General features: G+C 44.1%; 1 protein-coding gene across 1 annotated transcript in view; it reads right to left on the reverse strand.

The window, feature by feature from the left end:
• loxl1 (lysyl oxidase-like 1) overlaps positions 1–21584 on the reverse strand; it is a 50838-nt gene extending 29254 nt beyond the window's left edge. Inside the window, exons 1-2 of the mRNA XM_080729248.1 lie at positions 20455–21584; positions 1274–1382 (exon numbers count right to left, since the gene is read on the reverse strand). Of these exons, the coding sequence (XP_080585374.1) occupies positions 1274–1382; positions 20455–21583 (1238 nt within the window). The 5' untranslated portion in view covers position 21584. The remainder of the gene's footprint in view (positions 1–1273; positions 1383–20454) is intronic.
• Positions 21585–25425: the final 3841 nt, after the last annotated feature.

Genomic DNA, 25425 nt, shown 5'->3' on the forward strand with positions numbered 1-25425 from the left:
TCTTTGAGACGAGGAGGGGAAGAAGAACACAAACTGTGATCCCTCAATACCAGGGAGAGGTCTCTAAAGCCATTCATCTTGCTGGCCGAGTGTTGACATTGGGAGTGTATGGCAAATTACAGCGGGCCATCTGTGGGTGATTGCTGTGAACTCAGACAGGATATGAGAGGGGATCTGGAGAGGGATGGCTGTGTGTTTGTGATGGGGGGGAGGAGCAGGGCCAAAGGGACAGGACACTTCCATCATCTCAAGTGGGTCTATGTAGTCAAAAGGCGGCAGCCTGGTATAGCTTAGTGTTCAGCGACGGGGGCCGAGCACACTCTCTCACAACAACAGTTACCCTCAAGGTGACCGTGTTTCACTTCATTTTATGCAGCGCTGAGAGCTTTGTTCTTTTTTGTCTTATGGGAAAATAGCAGGTGTGCAAGCTCGCCACGCCGGCATGAAATGACGCGCTGTGAGCTTGTAGAGCTGCTATTTTTGAATAGCCGACGTGTACATGGATAAAGTGGTTGAAATAATTGCAACGCTATGTTACAGTTATACTATGCAACTTTTTCAATTAAACACATCTTAAATTTGATCTAACTATTAAATCGCTAAAGTTTTAGAACACCCACTCAATTAATTTCAGCCCTGAAAGGCTTTTCTAAATATGTTTTTTGAAATCCGGGCTGAGGTCCGGTTTTTGCGGCAAAGTTACGTCATCATACACTACCGGGCCAATCACAGCGTGGATCATACACTGCCGGCCAATCACAGCATGTCTTGCTGTCTTCTCTGGAAGTAGCTTGCCTCAACATAAAAACAGCATTTACTCTGGTGTAGGAGTCCGTAACTCCTGAACGCCTGGTCGTAGAGGGACGCAAGACCCCTCTACAGCAGCGAGGCGCAAACGGACGAGGTGGTCTGAGGGAGGCCCGGTCCATGGCGAAAAACGGCGCGACCGCGGTTTGCTATAGCCTATCGCTAATGACCAGTAGTTGACCAGTAGTTTTACACAGTATATGATAAGTATGGGTAATAGCACACCCAAGTAAGGGATATTTTGTTCAATTCAATGCTTGAATTTGCAAGGATTACTAATGCATATAACAAAATAGACATAGTGGAGTTGAAACATTTCTGACACCGATTAAACTATTTGACAAATGTATGTGTGTTCAAGTCAATACATTGGGTTAAACCACTGAGAACCTGCGTTACATACAGAATGTGTGCATATACCGTGGTTATAGAGTGTAGTATAAAGCTTTCAAAGCATCGGACTTACCTTGACAGGCATTTCTCCTCAGCAGCACAGCGGAGAGAGTACATGTGTGCCCTCTGGATGTATGTGGAGGCCTGGACATAGTTGGGGTCAGGAACCAGGTCAGGCAAACCTAAAGAAATTAGCATGATTACTATGCAGGTTACAACACAGTGTTTTAACATAGTCACTTACAGTCTATGACACTGTGTAGCCTGTAAAGTAATTAATGTAAGTTTTGTAATAATAATCCAAATCTACAAAGTATACTAACTACCTTTAAACCTTTCAAATACTTGTATTTTGGAGTAAAAGTATAATATTTGGATCTGAGTAGAAGTAAAAGTATTGGAAATTGGAAATAATCAAGTAAAGTACAAATACCTCAAAATTGTACAGTACTGTACTTAGGTACGGTACTTAGGTAAATGTACTTATTTACACCACTGCCAAAAGCACACGTTGATTGGTAACGTTATGTCTCATGTAAAACATTGGACCAATCATCAATTACAGTGTGTTCACAGCACAGACACAGTCCCGCACCAAATATAGCAAATCTGCAAGCTCAGAACTTGCATTCTGAGATTGTAGATTTTCTTTTCTCTGATGCGCCACACTGGCGCGCAACCAACTATGAATCAGGCATTACAGTGTTGTGCCAAGGCCCGTAGTTCAAGAACAGGGCACACTGGAGAATAGCATTGGCCACTAATTACTCCACATTCCTGATGATTATCTTCGCAAACTGGCGGGTCATAGTTTTCTAACAAGACACTTGCATTCCCTAGGCCTCTCGGAACAAATGGGGTTCATGGGGGTTAAAGTTTGTTCTACCCCGTTTACAAAAGACAAAATGTACCTACTGTAGAAATTGCCTCTGTCGGGTGGAAACCTCATTATGTCCATAAATGTTACTTTTCAGGATTCAAATTCAAAAACAGCGCCAGACGCCCTAAGGAGTGTCTTACTAGGTTGTGCTGAGACCACATAGACTGACACAATATGTACATATATGGGCATTCCTAGATATGAACTGATCAGGGATCTCCACATACTGTACGGGCATTCCCAGATATGGGCTTAATATTGATGACATCAGGGATCTACATAACCCAGGCATAAAAGGGACAAGGTTCGGCAATATATTGAGCGTGACAAGGGCTTAATATTGAGGACATCAGGGATCTCCATATTTGGGCATAAAAGGGACAAGAACGGCGTGACTGACTGACGCACTTGAGCTGCAGGTTAGTAACTGCGACCTATACAGTCACAATAACCCAGGTAGCCAATATCCACCGTTCTTTAGCGTTCAGCCTTCTACCAAACATTTAATTCACAGAGAGGTAGTTCACACGACTCATTGGAAGTCTAGCTCATACAGTATGATGTGATGTGCTGTGACACTAATCTTAATATAAAGCCCTCACTCCCGCTGAAGCTCTAGCATACTGAATGTAGGTTGACTAGGCTATACTCCTAGCTGCAGGCGTTCTCATCTAAACCTAGAAACATCTGAACCGCAAGCCATGAACTCCTTTCAGTTGCTGCAATCTGCAAATCGTTTTTTTTTTTTTTTTTTTTAAGAGGCACTGCGAGCGAATGATAGAGATAAAGCATGAGAGAATGGGGAAGGGGAGAGATAAGAGAGAAGGAATGAGTGCTAGAAATAGAGAGAGAGAGAGAGAGAGAGAGAGAGAGAGAGAGCAGGCAACAGCAATACTTTTTAGGAAGAATTAAAAAAAAGGCAAGAGAGAGGGAGACAGACATGCGTGCCAATGCGTGTAAAACAACAATGATCTCACACCCCTGCTGTTTTGAAAGTGGGCCAGTGACCAAGACTGTCAGAAAAACAGAGGAATCAAAAAGCGGGCCAGGGATGTCAGAGCTAATGTCTGTCCCATTTCCAGTAAAGGGCATGCCAGCGAGGGTCTCTGGGAGAGCTTATCGTCTTCCCCTGCTCAGCTGGCCTAGGCCAGATGAGATTTAACGTGATCTTGTTCCAGTGAACTGAAAGTCAAGCCATCTGACCTGTGAAGTCTGGAGGCTTAAAAACTAAAAAAGTGCAAAACGAAAACGAAATCCCTCAATTCTGCTCAATTACACTGTAAGAACTAGGGATGTAACATTATTGTTGTTATTGTGATATCATGATATTGCAATAACAAAATAAATGTCTCAGTGTTATTCCTGTAACGGCATCTAGACTAGTTATTCAGGGCAAAACAATGATTATGACTTTCTCGCTGATTGCTTTGTTATTTAAACGTCTTAATCCGTTTGCTGTTGCCTAATGAACATAGCCTTGCCATTTAGCTTAGGAGTTAACTTAGCTTTAGTCAAACAAAGCTGGAAGCTCTCAAGGCAGAGTGTATCTCATTTAATCACAACATATGATTTTATTTTATTTATTTATAGCACAATTTGGACTATTTCTTTATTTAAAATATCTTGATAAATATTGTATCTTGGACTTTGGTGTTGATACATCCCAGAACCACACAGAGCACATGCAGAGGAAGAGCTTGGTTCTGCATTCATTTCCTTCTCTGTTGGCAACAACAGGAAAGCTCTTAGTGGAAAGCGGATTGGTACGTTTCCTATCAGCCGTTTCTGTGGCAGTTTGATGCCCAGGTGAGTCTTTGCTCTGCAGCCAAGGGTTCAAATGAGGCTTTTCCCCCTTGCTGTCGGCCACATGCACACATCCTTTGTCAGGTACACATACTGTAATAAGCCAGGGGGTGTGGGACCCCTAGGGGGTCCTCAGAGTTACTACAGGGGGGCCACCAAATCCTTGTGTGATAGGATAATTATTTTCAATTAAAAACTTTGAACCCTCGCATCCCTATACTGAGGAGAACTTTAGCCAGAAATAGCAGATCTACAAGCTATTTTCAGCAAAGAGGTTTGGTGTAGAGATCAAAAAGAGCAGACCAAGTACAGAGTGAATAGTCATGTTTACTACATATCGACAATTGAAGTGGCTAGTGTCAAACATTAACACAAATCCAAGACTGATGACAGCGCCGTCAAGCAAGTCGATGAAAATCTGCATAACGCATTTATACAATATGTAAAGGGGGTCCCTGCTTCATCTCTCTCTCAGTTAAGGGGTTCTTGGCCTGAAAACGTTGAAGACCCCTTCTAAAAGGCATTGGTTTGACAGGGGGGCCAGAAAATGTGTTAATATAGCATCACAACCATTTTAACAATATTTTATGAAAATACAACTTACAGAGATTGTGCATTACATTCACACACACATTCATACACGGTACACCGATGGCGCAGGAAACCATGCAAGGCACCAACCTGCTCACTGGGAGCAACTAGGGGTCCAGATTCTTGCTCCAAGGACTCTTCGCACTAACTCTGGGGGAACCCGGGATCGAACTGGGAACCTTTCGGGAACCCTCTAATGACGCTGTTCTAATGATGGTTTCTCTATACCCCTGAGCCACTGCCACCCCTATTTTCAAATGGCCTAAGTGTATAGGGCTGAAGTGGGCAATGTATGTTTTGTAATAAGAATAGAAACTTAAAGGAGCTATAGTCAACTTTTTCATTGTAGGGCCGACACTTTGTTTACATCCTAGTCTATAGACTAGAATGTCAACAAAGTGTCGGTCAGACAATGGCCAAAATGATTATTTTATCATTAGTGTACGCTTTTTGTGGTCATTTTTGAATAGACACATATATGAAGCTTATTTTTTTATAAAATATTTTCGAAACATTATTTTTATTTTAGCATCCGTTTTTCAAGAAAAAGTTGACTATAGCTCCTTTAAGTAACTAGCAAGTTTTCAAATATAATGTACTTAGTTACTTTCCACCACTGCAGGCTACCATTCATTTTCAAAGGATGCCAGCGACAGGAAGATACAGTACAAAGTGACGTTCGATGTTTGTAGCTGCTATAAAATCTACAAAGCTACAAACAATCCAAGTTGAGCTGAATTCGACTGCAGCTACAAAGCTACAAAATGTAGCAGGTTGTTTAACCATTTCCACTCACTTTCTCTTTTCACACAATTCCTGCTTGTAATATGGGGGAAACCCAATTCTAATCGTTGTTTTTAACACCAGCCTTTATATTTTTCTCGCTTCCTGACGCATGCTTGACAACAAACGTGTTGATAGACACTTCAATGGAGAAAGACTCTGTGACAGACTTGCCGCTTTGTATCTTTTTGTAGCTGCCAGCATATTCCTTGATATAAACCTTACATCATTCTTCTTTCCTCTCCCTTATATTATTTTTACTTAAAGGACCTACACCATGAATTTTCACTTTTTCTATTTTAAAACCTTTTTTTGGGGTCCCACTGGCACCTTCTATCCTCACAAAGTCCTATTTCTGACCGTTGTGTCTTTCTCTGGTTTTGGGCAAAACATTTTTTTTTTCAAAAAAATTTTTTTTTTTCAAAAAACTATTTTTTTTCAAAAACTTTTTTTTCAAAAAACTTTTTTTTTTTCAAAAAACTTTTTTTTTTTAAAAAAACATTTTTTTTTTCAAAAAACTTTTTTTTTCAAAAAACTTTTTTTTTTTCAAAAAACTTCTTTTTTTTCTGGAAAAACCCCACTAGATGCGCCCCTGAGCAAACAGAGGCCGTTTTGGTATTGCAGCTGGAGAGCCTCATTATAGTAGAGCTAGAACAAACAAAAAGAATGGTCAGAGTGTTTTTTGAGGGTTAAAACCTGTCTAAGACTCAATTTTGAGCATATATTTATACAAAAAATATAGTTTTAAAAGCATGGTGTAGGCCCTTTAAGTCTTCGAAATGATTATTCTGGTGTTATCATTGTTGTGGTTATCTGTTCTTTCATATCGGTGCTCTCGTCTAAAACTGTTCCTTTTTTATTTATTTTAAAAACATTTTTCAAAATACGTCAATACAAACTCACAGATGCGAGGCATTGTGAGCTTGTCGGATATTTTCACTACTTTTGTGTGACCCTTGTATGATGAGGTAGGGCATTAATTTGACAAAAACATCATTCTAAACATGGAAACATAATTTCTGCCCGACAGCAACAATATTGTTGAAACTGCCAGGCTCGGTAATCAAAACTGGTATATTCTAGCCTGTCGGGCATCTAAGCCTATGTGATATGCGCCTTAACCACTTGGCTACCAGTACCCTTCACTCACAGTTATCATATTATCATGATGGTATTTAGCATTTTCATTATGTAGATTACAACAGAAAGATCGGCACATCAAATAGCTCCCATTAAGAAGATTTTATTCAATGCCATAAAGTGGCGCTTTGAGCAACACGCTCTTCATCCGTGAAGTCTGAGGAAGAGCTTGTTGCTGCAAATGTCACATCATTGCATTAAATAAAATCCTCTTAATGGCAGCTATTGATGTGTCTGCTCTGCTCTGCTCTAATCTTCAAGGTATTTCTTGAGTCAGCGACTTCATTGGACATTGGGATGTGCATGCTTTTTTAATCTGTCCTTATTCAGCATTTTCATAATATAAATATGAATAAACACAAGCAGAAATTAACATAGCATGTACCGCAAGGTAGCTAAAATGCACTTTAAAGAATCTGAAACTACAATAAAGCATACAAATATGACAGCAAGTCAACAGTGATGCGCTGCTTGCAAATGTCTGCTTGAAAATCTATTTATCTATGGAATGTCTGTCTGTCTGTCTGTCTGTCTGTCTGTCTGTCTGTCTGTCTGTCTGTCTTGCATTTCTACCTAAATATGGAGATGCCTGACACCATAGTACTGACGCCAAAGTTATAGCCTCCTACATACTTTTGGGTTGGGGGGTTTGGTGGGGAGGGGTTAAGGGTAAGGTGAGGGGGGTTGGAGGGGGAAGGGGTAGAAGGGGGAAGGGGGTGATTGTGTATCTGTGTTTGTACATGATTCCTTGTATTTTAGATTAGATTAGATTAGATTAGAGTTTATTTGTCATTGTAACAATACAGTACAGGTACACAGGCACAGTTTCATTTGTCAACGATCAACTCATTTTCAAAGAACAGTACACATACAAGTACATTCACAGTACAACGAAATGTATTTGTGCATTTAAGGGAGCACGCTGCTGCCATACAGTACATACAGTACCACGGCGCTGCTATAGCCCTTTCTTGCTGAAAAAGAAAAAGAAAAAGATTTGGGAGGTGCAAGCTTTGCATTGGATGGTGTTGGGTTGCTTGGGCCGTTAAAAAAAAACATTGCTTCCGGGCAGTTCCTCCTGGAACTGCCCGGGAGAAAGAAAAAATAAGCCCTTACGAACATTGGGAAGGGGGGGGGGGTGGGGGGGGTGAAGGCAGGTGAATGGATGTGTGTGTGCGTGTAAGTCTGCGATTGTGTTCGTGTGTGCGTTAGACCGGTTGTAAGCTTCCAGATAGTAGCTAGGTCAGAATGTCCTTTTCGCTGGTGACAATGCGATACTATGTAGACGTCCTTGGCCCAGCACCAGCTCGAAAGTCAAAACACCAGATGTTCGTGTGGGAGCAGACATTAATTGGGTGAGGGTGGGAAAGGCTTCCCTTCACATTGACTTCCTTTAGGGGGGGGGGTTGGGGGGCGAGCGCACACAACACAGTTCCCATCTCACAGGAGGAGTGCGGTATTCCAAGGTCGTGCCAGTCCGGTCGTAATAATTCGGGCGAGGGATACAGAGAGTTAGAGTATACTCCTCTATTGTCCATATTTTGGCCCTCTTTGCATAGCGTTGTTTTGCTCCAGCAAGATGTTGACATTGCGTTTGAGTTCGTTAAACGCAACAGTCTGGGCACAAGCAACTTTGTGCAGTTCCAATATCATGACGGGCAGTTTTGGGGCTCCTGTGGGTCCTCCCATCTTGCAGATTTTTCGATAAACCAAGGCAAAGCCCATGCCAATCAGCAGAAACCCTGTTATCACAAGAGTAAAAAGATAAAGATCTTCCACATCCTCAACGGAAAGAACCGTAAGGCACATCATATTCCACCGTTGCCGGTAGTCCATCACGTATCCAGCTGGGTAGGTTCCGTCGGGACAACTGGATTCCTCCGAACCAGATTTTCGTGTTGAAAAGATAGTATCCATGGCATTCAGTGCATAGCTCACCAGATCCATGTTTGCTTCCAAATAGGTCCAAATAGCTACGAGAGTAGAGACAGTGTTCAGATACGCTCCGTTTCGAAGACAATGAGAAGGGGAAACTCTCCGTAAGCAGCGGGTATAGCCGGGCAGATAACAGAAATAATCGTTCACTTGCGGATACAAGCACCAAAATTGGCACACATACTCCTTAGGGATTGCTCTTTTCATAAAACCATCTGGCCAAATCAAATTTCAAGATGGCGGCCATTTTTCAAGATGGCCGCCATTGAATATACAGTAATCTTGCATTCCGCAATAAAATACCATAGACCTGTCCTATTTGAATGATCTTGGTGTCAAATCATACGTTTTTCACTATGTAGAATCCAAATTTGGACCCATGGACTTACTCACTGGCTTCCTTGTACCATATATCAGTCCCGGAATCCTAATATTCTGCTAAATTAGAGGTTTGTGTTATGTCTGACTCGGGTAAAATGGGTGGTAGTGTATATCTTAGTATTGTTAGAGGTTTATAGTGTGTATGTGTGTGTGTGTGTATGGGGGGGGGGGGGGTAATGTAGTAATGTAGTAACTCAACAGAGCGGATTTCAATGCACAGCGGCTGACGCGGCTAAAATGCCTGGTAGATATAATAGCGCCGTGGGATCACTCTTTGTCTAGTCTCTATTCTTCGACCTTTTCGACTTGGGTAACCCTGCCAGGAGTACAGGAGTACAAGACTCCTGCCGACATAGCTCTGGGGGTCATGGAGACACGCAAACTGCCTCACCACGATAAGGTGATGATCCCGTCGAGGCAGGAGGTCGTTTTTATTTTTTGTCTTTTCTTTTTTTTTTTATCTAGGGCCTAGGCAGTATAGTACAATAGTATAGTAGGCCTAGACTACAACGCTTCTAAACCTCGCACCTGCAGCTGCACAGTGCCGTGCAGGTCAGACCAAAGCGGTAGCATTTGCATCGACTGCAGCATTCCAACTTGCATCCACACTTGGTCAGCTGCTGGCAACTCTCTGCAATGGGTGGGAGCTCAGTCCAATCAATCTGCCACAGATCTCCTTTCTTGGTCCAGCCCCAGTTGTCAGGAGTCTGCATTTCTGGTTGACATACTGTTGACTGACTCCAGATGCAGGCCGCTTGATAGGAAGCGCGCTTCACATGTTGCTTCAGTGCTACTTGCGTTGGAGGAATGGCTTCGTATGGCCTCTGCTTCCGAGCAAACAAGTCCAACCTCGCATCATTGACACCTTCAGCTGTGCTGGATCGGTCGTACATCATGACCACAAACTTCTCCAAGGTTTTCAGGTCTTCATCCTTCACTACAGGTGGGTAATGGCTGAGTTTGCTGAAGACACCGGAAGCCTCATCACAAACATTCCAGGTTTGCCACGCAGACTTCTTCCCCTTTCCGCGGAATGCTGAAACAACATCGCAGCCAGTGAAGGCATGGAAGAAGAGCATCCCTTTGCTCTTTTCTGCAAGAGTGCAACACAGGTCATGAACAGAATCCACTTTAAGTTCTGTCTTTGGCCAAAGGCAACCCACTGCCCAGCCCTGAGGCTCATAGGGCAGGAGTCTATGTCCTGTTTCTGTGAGGCTGCTTGATGTACATTAAGTACCCCTAGTGGACATGATAATAGTTTGTCACAGGGACATACCCCAATCCAGCCTTTGATGCTGAGGTCATAGATTCAAGATGTATGACAAGGTCCATATATGGAGTTCCCTGATGTCTTCAATATTAAGCCCATATCTAACAGGACTTCATATGGGAATGCCCATATATGGAGGCCACATTGGCCACATACCACACTAACAGAATCCATATATGGCCAAGACAGATGGCCAAGACAGCCCATATCTGTGTGACTGGTTCTACAGACAGGGATCTCCATGTATGGGCATAAAAGGGTATGTTGTCAGTTGTCATGGACATCATAGTACTTTCACATAACAAATAACTGAGTAAGCATGTTTGGGCTCTCACAGCATATCTCCATATACAGTACATGGATCTCCATATATGGGTACCAGGGGGTCTCCATATATGGGTAACAGGTCCGATACATCACTGGCCAGATGGCAAAGAATTGGCACCCTGAGGCATCTAACTAGTAAATAATACTGAGAATACTAATAAACCATCAAGTACACTACATAAACCCAGGATACATAAAACTAACAGTTTCTAATATTATTCTTGCAAGAATAGGGCCAAAACTGAAACAGCCGTTTGGATGGCCCCCTGTAGTAACGCTGAGGACACCTGGGGGTCCCGGACCCTGTGGAAGACCCCTGGTATTAGCTACAGAGCCCAGGTACAGGTACAAAAGCTTTTATGCTTCAATTATGATCTAATTTGACACTGTTCTGGAGCAGGAGCAGAGCAAGGACTGTACTGAGATAGGCTCAGGGGTCATTCCGGGGGTCCCAGGTGAGGAGAGACCCCCACCAAAAGTCATAAAGGTTATTCTGGCAGCTTCAAAAGTGCAATATTTGAACTTAGAATGTTTTAAAACCTTCAAAACAACTCTAATATTATGAAAATTGGACATTAACTGGCTGACATACTGTTCTGCGAGGTCCTAAAATAGATGACCCCCCAGAAAGGGGGCTGGGGTCAGGAAAATCTGACACCCATCATTTTCTGACAGTTTGGTCCCTATAAAAGCCAAAGCAGTAAAAAAAAATACATTTTAGCGAAGAAATCCTTAGAAGTACACTTCTTATCACACTAGGTAGTAACTCCGAGGACCCCCAGGGGTCCCGAAGCCCCTGTGGAAGACCCCTGGTATTTGTTACTACTTTTTTTTTGTTTTCAGAAAAAAAGTTTATGCTTCAATTATGATCTAATATGACATTGTTCTGGAGCAGGAGCAGAGCGAGTACTGAGAAAGGCTCAGGGGTCCATCTGGGGGGTCCCAGGTGAGGAAAGACCCCAACCAAAAGTCAGAAAGCTTATTCTGGCTGCTTCAAAAGTGTAATAAATGAACTCAGAATGTTTTAAAACCTACAAAACAACCCTAATATTAAGAAAATTGGACATTAACTGGCTGGCGTACTGTTCTGGCAGGTCCCAAACTAGATGACCCCCAGAAAGGGGGTGGGGATCCGGAAAAGTTGACACCCATCATTTTCTCATAGTTTGGACTCTATAGAACCAGGATCTGCAAAAAGATCAATTTTAGCAAAAAAATCCTACGGGAGCTGTTTTTTTGGACGCATCGCACCACACTATTAGCAGAATATTAAGATTCCGGGACTGATATATGGTACAAGGAAGTCATTGAGTAAGTCCATGGGTCCAAATTTGGATTCTACATAGTGATAAATGTATGATTTGACACCAAAATTATTCAAATAGGACAAGTCTATGGGATTTTATTGCGGAATGCAAGATTACTGTATATTCAATGGCGGCCATCATGAAAATTGGCCGCCATCTTGATTTTTTTTTTGGCCAGATGGTTTTCTGAAAAGAGCAATGCCTAAGGAGTATGTGTGCCAATTTTGGTGCTTGTATCCGCAAGTGAACGATTCACCTGTAATATGCACTTTATCTGCCTCGCTAGTAGACACACGAGGGAGGGAGAGATAAGAGAGCTAGAGAGAGTGCGACCGCCTTCAGTGAGAGCTGAGCAAGAAGTATTTCTGTGCATCAGGGGAGGGGGGGGGTTAGGTGTGGGGAGGGGGGGGGGTGGGGTGGGGGAGAGGGGGGGAGGGTTCAGAATGGGGCTTCGGAAGGGGGGTGTTAGAAGTGGGGGTGACTGTGTGTCTGTGTTTTGGCATAATACTGTGTATTTCTGTGCATTTGTGCTTCCGGGTCAAAATGACCCGAACAGCACTAAAGGTTCAAAAAATATGAGGGGGGTGTAGCATGGGTGTAGTGTAAAAATATATTTTTTTACATGTTCATCTCAGAAGAATCTTTAAGGCCAGTGAGTTTCAGGTGGAAAAAATGTAAACTTCTACCTTTTTTTTCCAAATGAAAATGTAAAACGGGTCAAAATGACCCGAACAGCACTTAACTCATACCTCGCGATCCCCGTAGAGCCCGTCGATTTCCCGCTGTACCGCGCTGCCATGCCCGTAGAGCCCGCAAAGTTTAATTAGCTTTAATCATTATGAAAGGATTAAAAGTATTAGCGCAGATTTTCGCTGATTCTGGCTCTTTAGGCCCGCCCCCCTAACTGTATCCGGTCATTTCCGGTCTGGACCGGATCCAGCTTTCCGTATCCAGTCTGAGCCTGGGCCATAGTCCCGCCTCCATTGGTTTACTGTGTAACAGAAGTGGAAGCTACTGGGCGATGGAACGCTCGTTTTTCAATCGGATCTTTGCGTTTGGAAACTTTGATCCAGTCTCTACACGCCTGGATTATGATCCCCGCACATATCGTGCGTTTTGTGCGCGAACGTGTCCACGTGTTACCATAGCGCACAGTTGGCTTTTTTCAATGCTTTTTCATGTAAACACTGGCTGATAAGCAGAGATACAGCGTGGCAACGGATATGTCTTTTTCAATGGGGTTTTTTGTATTCGAAAGCTTGTCACCGAGTCTACACGTCTACTAGATGAGTCGCGCACAGATTGTGCACGATGCGTGCGCGTGCCCACGTTAAAAGGTAAGGACAATTTGGCAGCTGCTTACTACAGCTATGTTTAAAATGGCAGAGAAAAAGTTAAGGGTTAATCAGATGTGCAAGAGACGTACTGTACTAGGCTACTTATTGTTGCTGTCGGGTGGAATCCTTGTATGTCCAAAACGGTTCCTTTCGTATTATTATATGTACAAAATATTTTAAAAAGTAGTGAAAATAGGAGCACGGTGGCACAGTCGGTCGTGCTATTTATTGCCTCACAGCTAGAAGGTCCGGGGTTCAATACCTGTCGAGGACGCTGTGGGTGCTGAGGGTGTGTTCTCTTCTCCACGTCATCAATGCCCACACCATAGGTGGGGTTGGCGAAGGGACCTTTCTGTGTGGAGTTATCGACTTTGCTCTATGTTCACCCTGTGTCCCCTAGGTAGGTCCCCTCATAAAAAAAACATGCAGTAATCCTGGTCTCTATAATGCCTCCCTGGTCAGCCGAGGGGTGCCTGGGACAGCAACTGGAAAAAAGTAGTGAAAATAGCCTATCTAAAAAATCTTGTAGATCTCACAAAGAGCTACGCTATGTTCACTACATTTGTGCGGTACTCTTGTATGTAGGGCATTAAGTGAAATATCGTCTCTGTCAGATGGTAACCTTGTTATGTCCAAAACTACTAGAAATAATTTTCAGGATTCTAATTCAAAAACAGCAAAAGTAGCTATAGGCTATGCCTCTTTGGTGTAACGGAAGATGAACTTTTTGAAAACTGGAATCACATAAAAGACAAAGATTAAAGCTGAGAAAAGGGCCCTGGCTCACATTAAGGAAGACTAAATATTTTGTTCGGTTGGTCTTTATAGTTGCCCAAGGCCCTTGGGCACCAGTTCTTTCTTGATAGCCAGCGAGCAAGCAAACTGGCGTATTCGGAAATGTCCTCGTTACAGTATGTGGCGTCGTCTGTCATAACGAAACGAGCTCGAACCAATTAAAATGACTAGAGGCATAAACAACTCCTCTTCTGAGTGAGAGGAGAGACGAGGAGAAGAATATCCTCTTCCTACAGTGCAGTAACACACACACGCGCACGCGCGCACGCGCACACACACACACACACACACACACACACACACACACACACACACACACACACACACACACACACACACACACACACACACACACATGTTCGTATTACAATAGTTTGGAGGGTCTCAACATTCTATGACAGACTTTGACACTACTTCGCTACTGTACTTTTACTTAAGTACAACAAATGAACTTGGGATCCGTCCCTGAGTAAGAGTGGCCCCTTTACAATTTTAAAGCAACCCACAAGCTCAGCTCAGTGAGCCCCAAAGAATCATGCATCTTGGATGATTCTTTGGGGCACTTGTAATCACTTAAACCCTAGCATCCCACTTTGGGGCATGTCCTAACAGGGGAACAGAAATTCAAAGAAAATTGCAGATCTACAGCATGTGGTCTATGACGTCAAACATCTATGATGTCAGACGTCAGTCATCTCCATATTTGGGAAAATATGGACACTTTTTGTCCAACTTAAACAACCAACCTGGTCTGTGTATTTTTTTGGTCAATGTTGATCCCATGCCAAAGTGCCAGCGCTCGCCCAGGTGCCCATGTGCCCTTCAGGGCGAGGTCGCTTCTCCCTCTTAGGGCGTCTTACTAGTATATATTAATTGCAAATGTTCAACAACTACTGTCAACCTGCCTTTGAGCAAGTCTCGGAAGCCCGAACCAGGCCAGAAAAGATCCAGACTGTGGTAACATAATAAATTATGGCAGATCACAGATCACCACCAATCCGCCCAAAAGGAATGTCATTATTTTGAATCTGTTCTTTATTAGATATAATACACAAACCTTATTTTCCAACTTCCTTGTCTATAAGTCAAAACAGAAATTGTGCGAGCTATTAATAGGATCAGAGACCCTACAACCCAGCCTCAGAATGTGTTGTGTCAAGCCAGTGTTGCGGCTTGGAGTCATAGCTAAATTACATTTTAAGCCATTATGGCTCCTTCCAAGGTTGGCTTATCAGTAAGCTGCATAGGCTGCTTCACTATCGCTCACCACTGCCGGCCCCAGGAAGAAGCACCCGTAGACATGATGAATTGCTGTAATGTGTATACATCGTTGCTGTTCCTTGTATCTCCATCTTTCAAATTTACCTTTTTTTCCTTTTTTTTTTTTACAAATTCCCTACTTCGCCACTTGCCACAGTGTCACAAAAAAGTGGCAAAAATGTACAATCTGCAAGCTCACAGCGCTCGTGACATGTTGTGAGCTTGAACGCAAGTAATTAGCCTTGCTGAGCCATGTGGCCCGACAGGTCAGGAGCCGTTCTCCTGCTTCTGTAGTGTGAGGTAGCATGATGCACAAGTACATCCCCTGGGCATCACGCTAGTACAGTATGCTGCATGGACTCCAATCCAGCCCTTGATGCTGAATCAGGTCCTCAGTGTATAATAGTCTTTGGTATGACTCGGACAGGATTTGAACATCTACCTCCCAGTCTCAGGACGGACACTTTAACCACTAGGCAACTGAGCGACGATGTAACACTAGTATATTGGTAATGTATTCGACTAAACCCTACGCTCCAGCATTATGCTGTGGTTCTTCAGAACTCCCATGAGCTCCAACCAGGCTGCAAGTGTCCCATGTTGTTCTGTTTCTGGTGTGCAGAATGTCTGTGGTTTTGTTCTGTCATGAATGGCTGTATAAAATGATTGCCTCAGCGGTGGTTTGGGGAGTGATGGAGAGTGAATGGGGAGGGGTGCTGGCTGGGGGCCATGCATCTGCAGTTAGGCCTGTCATTCTAACTCAAGACTGGCCTAAATCTGCGGTTATGAAACATTTTATTTTCCAAATTGATATGTATTTGGCCACAGATTCCGATTTGAAAATATATATTGGTTTTGCCAAAAAAAAGTTGTGTTCAAACTATTCCAAATACCAAGAATTTCCCCAAAATGTCAAATCTCCAAACTCCAAATCTGCATCATACAACAAGATATATAGGGCTTAAGTGGTTCAAATTGAAATTCCATCCCCACTATACATTTTTACCGCTAAATACAATTAGCTTGAGAGGAACTCAAAACAATACTTAGCCCACCCACACAGGGTTAGGTGTGATGGATTTATTTAGATGTTTGAATATGTAGCGGGTGGCTGTTGGCTTGTGTTTGAGGTGCTAGGTACTAGACTGTTGCCAAATTGGACAGGAAAGTGTTTTATATGGTGTATATAATGAATGAGTCTTATCACATTATGTGTTGTGCGATCCAGCCTCCTTTCTTTTATTTTTTTTTTACATCAGTGGCAAAGTTACAGCACTCTCTTCCGTTTGGGTTCATCTTAAGTAATCTTTTAGCCTTGAAATTCACAAAGTTTTATCGCAACACAGTAACGATTCCAATGGAATTCCTTGGCAAGAGGCGAGGCAATAAAGATCTCTGCTGTTGCAGCTATTCAACAGCTCCCATTGGCTGTGCTTCTATCACAACTTATTAAATGTTTTGTGAGAGTGTGAAGGTATCTGCACAGAATGCTGGCATCCTCCACTGCAGGAGAAGAAAAGACTACCAGCCTTGGAGGAGCTAATGAGTGTTGGTGATGAGACACAGCACATTGGAGAGTGTACAATACAGCTGGTCACATGGGGAGGAAGTCTGTTGTATTAACATTTTATATCTGATATGCATTTTGTCCCAGAGGTCAGTGAAATTGATTTTGAAATAGATATTGTTTCACTAAGTCATAATCAATTAGTCAGATATTTTGGCTATTGTTTGTCTTTTTAAAGATTTGTTTGTTGGGCTTTTGTGCCTTTATTTGATAGGACAGTAGACTGACGGGAAATGGGGGGAGAGATGGGGAGTGACATGCGGCAAAGGTCGTCTTGATCGGGAATCGACCCGGTGACGTCGTCAGGCATCAATGCCTATGTGACAATGCCTATGTGGAATGCGCCTGGACCTGTAGGCCAGCGGGTGCCCCTATTGTTTGACTTTTTTAGTGACATAACTGAGAACACAAATTCAAACTCATTGTCTTTCAAGATGTCCTATCTGGGATATACTGAATGGGGAGGAAGGTTAAGTGAGATGATGTACTGTCGAATGGTAGTTCTCGAAGTGGGGTCCGGGGTGCACCAGGGGTCCTTTGAAAAAATCTTGAAAATATATGAACCATTTGGAATATTCTTGAAACAGAAATCTTATATGGGGGTCTCTGGCACAAAATCTTTTCAGATGGGGGTTTGCGGCCAAATCCATATCATTTTGGGGGTTCTTGACATGAAAATGTTTAAGAGCAACAAATGTAGAAGAAACCATTAAAACTATTTTTAAAGAATTGTGCAATATGTGCCTGGAAGACTGTGAGAATCCTCTCTGAGGTCATCAGTTTCTCTGACTTGAGGCAGCAGCCAGCACAGGAAACTCTCACATGCTCAGCATTGCATCATTCTAATACTGTATGCCTGGAGCTAAATATACAGTATATACCGCATGCTCTATGTATATTTTCCTGCAGATCTACAACATTAAGTTCCTTTCCAGTTTAGGTGTGCGTGCCACCACTGCCCAGTGACTGCCTATATCAAAACAAATATTTCTCATGGATTCAAAGACACAGTGTGTCTTTTGTGTTGCAAAACATTGCTGTTTTTTGTGGCTGGGGTGCACACCCCCAGCCGTCTCTCTCTCTCTCTCTCTCTCTCTCTCTCTCTCTCTCTCCCCTGTGAGTTCTTACTAATATTTCTGAGGCAATGGACCCCATGTGTTACAGGGACTTTCCATCCTCCCCCTCCTCCTTCTGAGGGAGTGGTACGGCACGCACACACACGCACAGACACACACACACACACAAGTGCGTGCACACGCACACACACGCGCACATGCACACACACACACACACACACACACACACACACACACACACACACACACACACACACACACACACACACACCTCTACCTTGTCTTCATAGCCTATGGGGCTTCGAGCAGCCGCCAGGTCGCCATCCCCTCCCCTCACTCAGCCATCAATCCCCCTGTGAGGTCACCACCCTTATACCAGACTCTACAACACCATTCAGGCCTCCTCCCCATGAACCAATCTGTTTCTTTGTAGCATAGCACTTCCCCACGCCGAAAAACACACACTCACACACATACAGAGGGGTCCTGTGTGTGCTCTCCGTACTTTGGCAGGGCTTTCGCAACACCTGGTTTCAATAATTGTGTGAATGGGGAAAGGATGAACCTTCGAGTCGAGCATTTGCTTTTGTTTGTAAATCGAAAACGAGGCAGAGCCTCGGGAGAATCTACTGCTCTGGTTACTAAATCACTTGGACCCCTATATCATGGGTCTTCAACGTTCTCAGGCCAAGGACCCCTTAGTCGAGAGAGAGATGAAGCAGGGACCCTCACAACCCATAGATACCATATACTGTAGTTTCATCGTTTGACGGCACAATCATTCATCAGTGTATTTTGGATTCATGTCAATTTGTGTTTTCAGATATTTAACTGAACTGTCAATAAACTTGACATTTCACTCTACTTAGTCTGCTCTTTTTCTCCTCTACACCAAACCTCTTAGCCAAAAATAGCCGATCTACTGCGAGGCGTTGTGAGCTTGTAGATCTGCTATTTTTGGCTAAAGTTCTCCGAATATGGACGCTAGTCTAAAAATGCTTAATATAAAAAAGTCACAAAGATTTGGAGGACCCCCTGTAGTAACTCTGAGGACCCCCTAGGGTTCCCGGACCCCCTGTGGAAGACCTTTGACCTATATACTTTGTTGACCGGGGTCTCCCTGGGGTCTGTGTACTTAGCCCAGGGGTGTTGTTGGCTGGAATAGTCATGAAGCTTTCCCGGAAGAGAAAGATCCCATGATTGGCTGCTAGTTGTGCTGTTTTCCTCCCGCGAGGTACCAAAAAGATTTGTTCTCCACTGGACCCCATTCATTTTCCTCTTTGATTTTCTAACCTTAATAAACATCTTCATAAATACTTTACGGTTCCTGTCGCTAGTGAAAAACTGCCTTTCAATTACCATGATATGCGTTTTGTGCAAATATGGTCCCATTTATGTTAAAATTGATGATAAAGTTGCAGGGGGCGTGGCCAACTAAACTGATACCAGTCGGCTGTGTTCTTCTTCGTGTGCTGTATTTCGGGAGGCTCCGACCACATTCTCCCATGTATCCCTGCGGTTGCACGTGACCGTTGGCAGCCAATAGCATTCCTTATGATTCCTGGGGTACCATTCAAACAATGATGGCGACACCCATACAAGGGACAAAAAAGCGTCATTTTCGCCGCATAGAAACCAATGGCTTCGCACCGTCCATATTTTTTTTTACAGTCTATGACTTAGCCCCCTCATCTCCCGAACTGCCCCCGCATACCAAATCTCTTTGTTGAAAATAGCCGATCTACAAGCTTACAACTCATCACGCTGTGATGCACTTTGAGCTCGTATATCATCTATTTTCGCCAAATGTTTGGCTAATTTCAAAGAATGTTGAGCTATTCTGACATGCCCAGGATATGCAGGCACACTGGGGTTCATGTGGTTACGGGTATTTCATTCAGTCTGGCGGAGATCAAGGGAGAAAACATCTGACTGGAATAAAGAGAAACCTAGATTGTTTTCCAGAATAAGTGGGATAGTTTAAGAAGTCAGGTGGCGAGCTTTCCGGACCCTGGGGGTTCCAAGTTTCTCAGATTCAAACCATTATGTCCACTGCTGTATAAGACAACACACAGAAATGGCAGGGGAGTTTTACTTTATATTGTTTGCTTTTCCTATCTTAAAAGGCAGAAACGGATGCTTGGATGAGGCTCTACACTATGTAATGGCTCCCTTTGCGACTCATTTAACTCTCTCTCTCTCTCTCTGAAGTGCTGCTTCACAAAGTTTCTTAAACACCAAAAACATAGATAACTTTTCAATTGCTCACTGCGTGTTGCTTCTGTTTCTAATGATATGAAGTGATTCGGTCAAATAACCTGCAACTTACTTTGCTTAGTTTACATTAATTATCGTACTGCATTGATGAGGGGTCAGAACCTAATAGGATACAGTGGTGGAAGAAGTACTCAGATTTTTTACTAAGTAAAAATATCAATAGCATAATATAAAATGTCTCTGTTGCAAGTAAACATCCTGTATTCAAAGTCAAACTTGTTAGAAAATAGCAAATCTACAAGCTTGTTGTGAGCTTGTACACGTACAATAGATCGCTTATGTAACAGTAAATAAAGCAAATGATTGAGTAAAAAGTACAGTATTTACCTCTGAGATGTAGTGAAGTAGAAGTAGGTCTATAAAGTACATAAAAAAGTGTAAAATGTAACTTGTATTTAGTACAGTACTTGAGTAAATTAACTTAGTTTATTTCCCCCACGGATGGGAAGTGATAGTAAACCTTGAATTTGAACTTGAACCTGTTGACAAAAAGAGGGAAGGTGTGACATAGAAGGCTTACAATACCTCTCTGTTCTGGCCGGTACACACTCCCTACGTTGACATTGGGGTTCTCGACGGCCGAGTTTGGAGAGGTTCTGCCGGGCTGCAAGAAGGGAGGTTGGGGTTGAGGTCTTCCAAAAGGAGGAAACTGCTCATACTGAGGGCTTCTGACCGGGGTCTGAGCCACGGGACCTGTCCTGTCCACATTAACCACTGGGCTGCCTTGGTTGGGGTCGGGGACGGCGACCACAGGAGACGAGTCCTCGTTGAACAGGCTGTGGGTGTACCGGCGGTCCAGGCCATCTGCCGCGGGTGGTGCGGCGGCCCGCGGCTGCACCGCAGCAGGATTGGGCCCGTAGCCATAAGGCTGGTAGTAACGGTAGCCATCCTCAGTGTAGTCAGTCGGGGCACCTGGGAGCACGGGACCCACTCCGTACCCAGCTCCGGCGTAGCTCCCTCCACCCCCAGGGTAGCTCCCTCCACCCCCGGCGTAGCTCCCTCCACCCCCGTAAACTCCACCACCATAGCCTCCCCCTGGGACAAGAGGCTGGAAGGGTGGCTCGAAGCTCCTGACTGGCTCCATGTAACTGGGGTCATAGGGCACTGGGTAGGACGGCTGCTGAGGGAAGGGGTACTGAGGGTAAGGATTGTATGAAGATGAGGAGAAGGTCGATGATGACGACGACGAAGAGCCCGTGGAGGGCCTGAAACGTGAGCCAGTGGACGATTGGAAGCGGCCTGTGCCACCTGTGCCACCTGTGCCCCCTGAAGTCTGTCTCCAGTTATCAGGCACCTGTCCGAAGCCGAAGGGGTGCCTGGCCTGCCCTCGGACGGTCTCCGAGCCTCCTCTGGAGGGGGCTTGTCTACGCACGCTCTGGGGTCTGCGCGGGGAGCGGGGCCGAGGAGCAGCATCGGCCACAACCACCCTGGGAGCCCTTTCCTGGGACTGCGCTCCAGCCGGAACGTACTCCGCTCCGCTGTTCAGCAGGCTGAACCGCCGGCCGTTGTTCTCCCACTGGATCACTTGCCTCCACGGGGCGGCAGAGCTGTCCTGCCCCTGCCTCTGAGTTTGCACCTGAGTTTGTGTGGCATCCTGAGCCTGCGTTGAGCACAGCAGGACACATAGCGAACATGCCACAACGATAGGCAGCATAGTGGCCCCTCAAAGACACCACAGCAAGGAGAAGAAAAAATATCCCTTCCACCCCACCAACCAGCTCAAACTCAAACCACCTGTAGCTCCGTCAATAGAGCATGTGTAGCCTCTTTCCGTGGGTATGGCTCTGATGTGAGTGCAGAGAGGGTACACGCATTGGAGGGTTTCAAGCCAGTGGTTGAGTCCATCCGCAGGTCTTCGCTGCCAGCAAAGAGAGGAGATTGAGAGAGCATCCAGGAGTTGTCATGCTCAAGAGAGGAGGTGGTGAGAAGGGGAGCGGGCTAAAGAGGCCCCACTGGTGGTGCTAGTGTCTCGTAGCGCTGTGAGAAAACGTCCCGTCTCCCTGTTGCTCTGCTAGCCGGCCTGTCAGTGGACTGAGCATTGCTCTCTGCCTTCTGGAAAGAGAGTGCCTGTACACTGCACGCCTGCAGGCTCCTAGTTGCCTCTTTGATTGCTTACAATGGGCTGTGAAAAAAAAAGAAAGAAAGCTCTCTCAAACTTTTTCTTTTTCCTGAGAGGTCCCACATGGCCCTAGTGCTAGTGCTGTTTCCGGGCCTGCAGGAGCCAGGGCTCTGTGAGGTTTCCAGAGTCAACATTACCATCTGCAAAGGCACTCCGATTTATATCGCCTCTCACTTTCCATTGCTCAAATTCTTTTATCATCCTGAACAAGCACAGATGCACAGGGGGGAGGGGAACGGGGCCTTTCTTTGCCACAGGTGTTTGAGGAACGCACTTGTTATGTTGCTCATTTTGGAAAAGAACCTTTTGAAATGACAGTAATCGTGTGCAGATGGGAAATAAGTCATAACTAATGTGACCTCAGAGAGTAATTGTTAACAGGGGCGTACCCTTTCACAGAGAACTCTACATTAATGGAGTTTACACTGAACAACACGTCCTTGAGGAGGAGGTTCATACTGTTATGTAGAGCAGAGAGGAATATTAAGTGGCATTTTGTGTGTGTTTGTGTGCGTGCGGGTGCGTGTGCGTGTGCGTGTGCGTGTGTGTGTGTGTGTGTGTGTGTGTGTGTGTGCAATAATTAATTTCAATTCAAATTCAATTCTATTCAAAAGGTTTGTTCAATTCAACCACTTTCAAGCTGGCATCCCTATTTTGTGTATGTCAATATTGTCAACGATTTTCAATACTATTTAAAAAAAAAAGCAATTTCACAATAAAGACGGATCAACACACTCACAACATGGTGGCTCCAACTATTGGGTTCAATGGACAGGTGGTGCCATTTTGTGAGGGCCGCTATTGAAATAACATGCCACGACATCGCATTCTCTTTATTATTGGGGGCCATATACTGTAGCTAGAGGCTATGTGAGGGCATGGAAAAGTTTGGGATCCCCAATGAATGAAATAAAGAAAACTGGTATTCGTACTGCAAGCCTTTGTGTGTTTATCACGTGCAAATAAATAAATAATTCCCAGTACAAACAATGGTGTCTTTATGTGGAGCAGGGCTCATGTTCCCCAGAACCTCCACCCTAATCATGAGATCAATTAGGCAACAGTGCTCATTTATTTCTGCATCCGCCATCCACTTCCCTGTGTCACACGCACGCACGCACACACACACACACACACACACACACACACACACACACACACACACACACACACACACACAGGTATTTGAGTACCGTACAGTTTTACAATGGCTATTTTATTACAAATGACTTTATTATCTTTTATGCCATTTCTAAGCCTCACCCGAGCATAAGCCCTCAACCCCTGGCCCCGGACCTTAACCTCAATCTTTTCCTAATCCTATAACCTTAACACTAAATATCTTTGTTAACCATGAACACATAATGTCTCTGGTGGGGTCCAGGACAGTGGTCATCCACAGAGGTTGATTCCTTAAGATATAAGATACTGTACATCATAAATATAGTAATACCTGGTACGCAGGCAGGGGTGTCGTGTCAATTATTGGGTATGGCAGAGGTATGCAGCTGCCATACCCTGGGTCCAGGGGGGTGAAATAAAAGTTACTTTTAAATATAAATTCATGAATGTCTCTTTGTCAATCTGTGCTGGTTATTATGATGTTAAATTACAGTCAAATAACTACAAATGCAAAATTTAACAAAATGGTCACTTTAACAAGGTATTATAATTATATTCTCCATTCTTGTATTCTCCCCATCTTGGTCAGCTGCACAGGTGCAATGCATTATTGTTAATTGTGGTTTAGCTGCACTTGAACAACCGTTCCAGGCTGCCATATCCAGCTCAAGAAACAAACCTGGGTAAAAAACAGACAAAACCCGATTTTTGCCATACTCTAGCTTTTGCTGAACTGACGCCACTGTACGCAGGCACGCATTACACACTGCACACGCACACATGCACTCTTTCTCAAACACACAAAAACCCATGCTTCACCCCTCATTCCCTTGTGGCTTGTAGAACAACACTGAATCCACAAAAGACGTGCACGCATGCAGAGGTCTCTCCAACAACACAGGATTGTGTGTGTGTGTGTGTGTGTGTGTGTGTGTGTGTGTGTGTGTGTGTGTGTGTGTGTGTGTATGTGTGTACAGTTGCCTTGCGAACGCCAGCCAAGCTGCGCCATAAACTCCTCATTTACACAAATCACACAACTTGGGAGGCAAAGTCGTCACAGCAATCACACTCTGAAAACACGGGGATTAGGACACCGCCCGGCCCGGCCCGGGCATGGCTTGCCTTGCCTTGCCTTGCCTTGCCTTGACAGAGTGCGTAGAGACAATAATCAGATTCCCCCCGTCCTGTTATCAAAGTCAGCAGTTTACAAGGTGTTTGCCTTGGCATGGCCACTTGCACGCGCAGCGGCCCAGCGTGCCACAGAGCAGGGCGAGGACATGCATTCCTCAACAGGACTGTAAGATTTTGTTATAGTGTATACTGTAACAGCGGGGATTCACTCGGGTCTGCTTGAAACACGCCCCAGTAAAAACATGTTGATGCACACACAGAATCCTTTCATATTTCATAAGTTCCTTCCCCTTGAAAATCAAGGGGAACAACGGGTGCAAGAGGTCTCACGAAATAATATTTTTTTGTGATGTGTATGAAGCCGTGAGGCCGAGTGGGGATTATTTGATGCTTACATGTAACAACAATTTTGCACTGAATTCACAACATTGACCACTTAAACCTACATTATTTTATAATTGGGCTATGGCAGATCTACAAGCTTGCAAGGCAGGTCGTGAGCTTGCAGATTCCATTCCATACTCTGACTCCACTTTGAGGCCCACCACCTCCCAAGCTAACCTGGGGCATGGCACGGCACTGAGGGATGATCTATAGTGCTCTGACCTCTCTGAAGAGGTATGTGCACATGTTAGTTATACTGTAAATGTGAAGCTGACATTCCAAACACTTACTGTATACAGATGCAATACAGTCACTATATACACTGCAGGGAAGTCTGTCTGTTGTCCATCTTTCCATCTCTCTCTCTGACTGATTGTTAATCATTTGTCACTTTATTATGATTTTTGTCCAAGTAGTTGACCATTACTCCAGACCATTTAAATGATAATTTGTCCAAGAAGTGGGTGGTGAATAATGAAAGAGGGAGGGGGAGGGGTGTACTTATCAAATCAAGCACTTCATTGTGTACTCAGAGAATTACTCAAAGTGTACCGATCCCATTTAGGCAACATGGAAAGGCTGCACGGACCAGTGATGGAAGTACTCTTCCATTTAAAAAAATTATAAAATTAGCAATAACACCATAAAAATTCTCCATTAAGAAAAGTCCTGAAATCAAAATAGTAAAAGAACAAAAGTACAGGATGTAATAATAACCAGTAAGACGCCCTAAGAATGAG

The sequence above is a fragment of the Nannobrachium achirus genome (genome assembly GCF_963921795.1).
Source record: "Nannobrachium achirus genome assembly, chromosome: 7".
Taxonomy (NCBI): Eukaryota; Metazoa; Chordata; class Actinopteri; order Myctophiformes; family Myctophidae; genus Nannobrachium; species Nannobrachium achirus.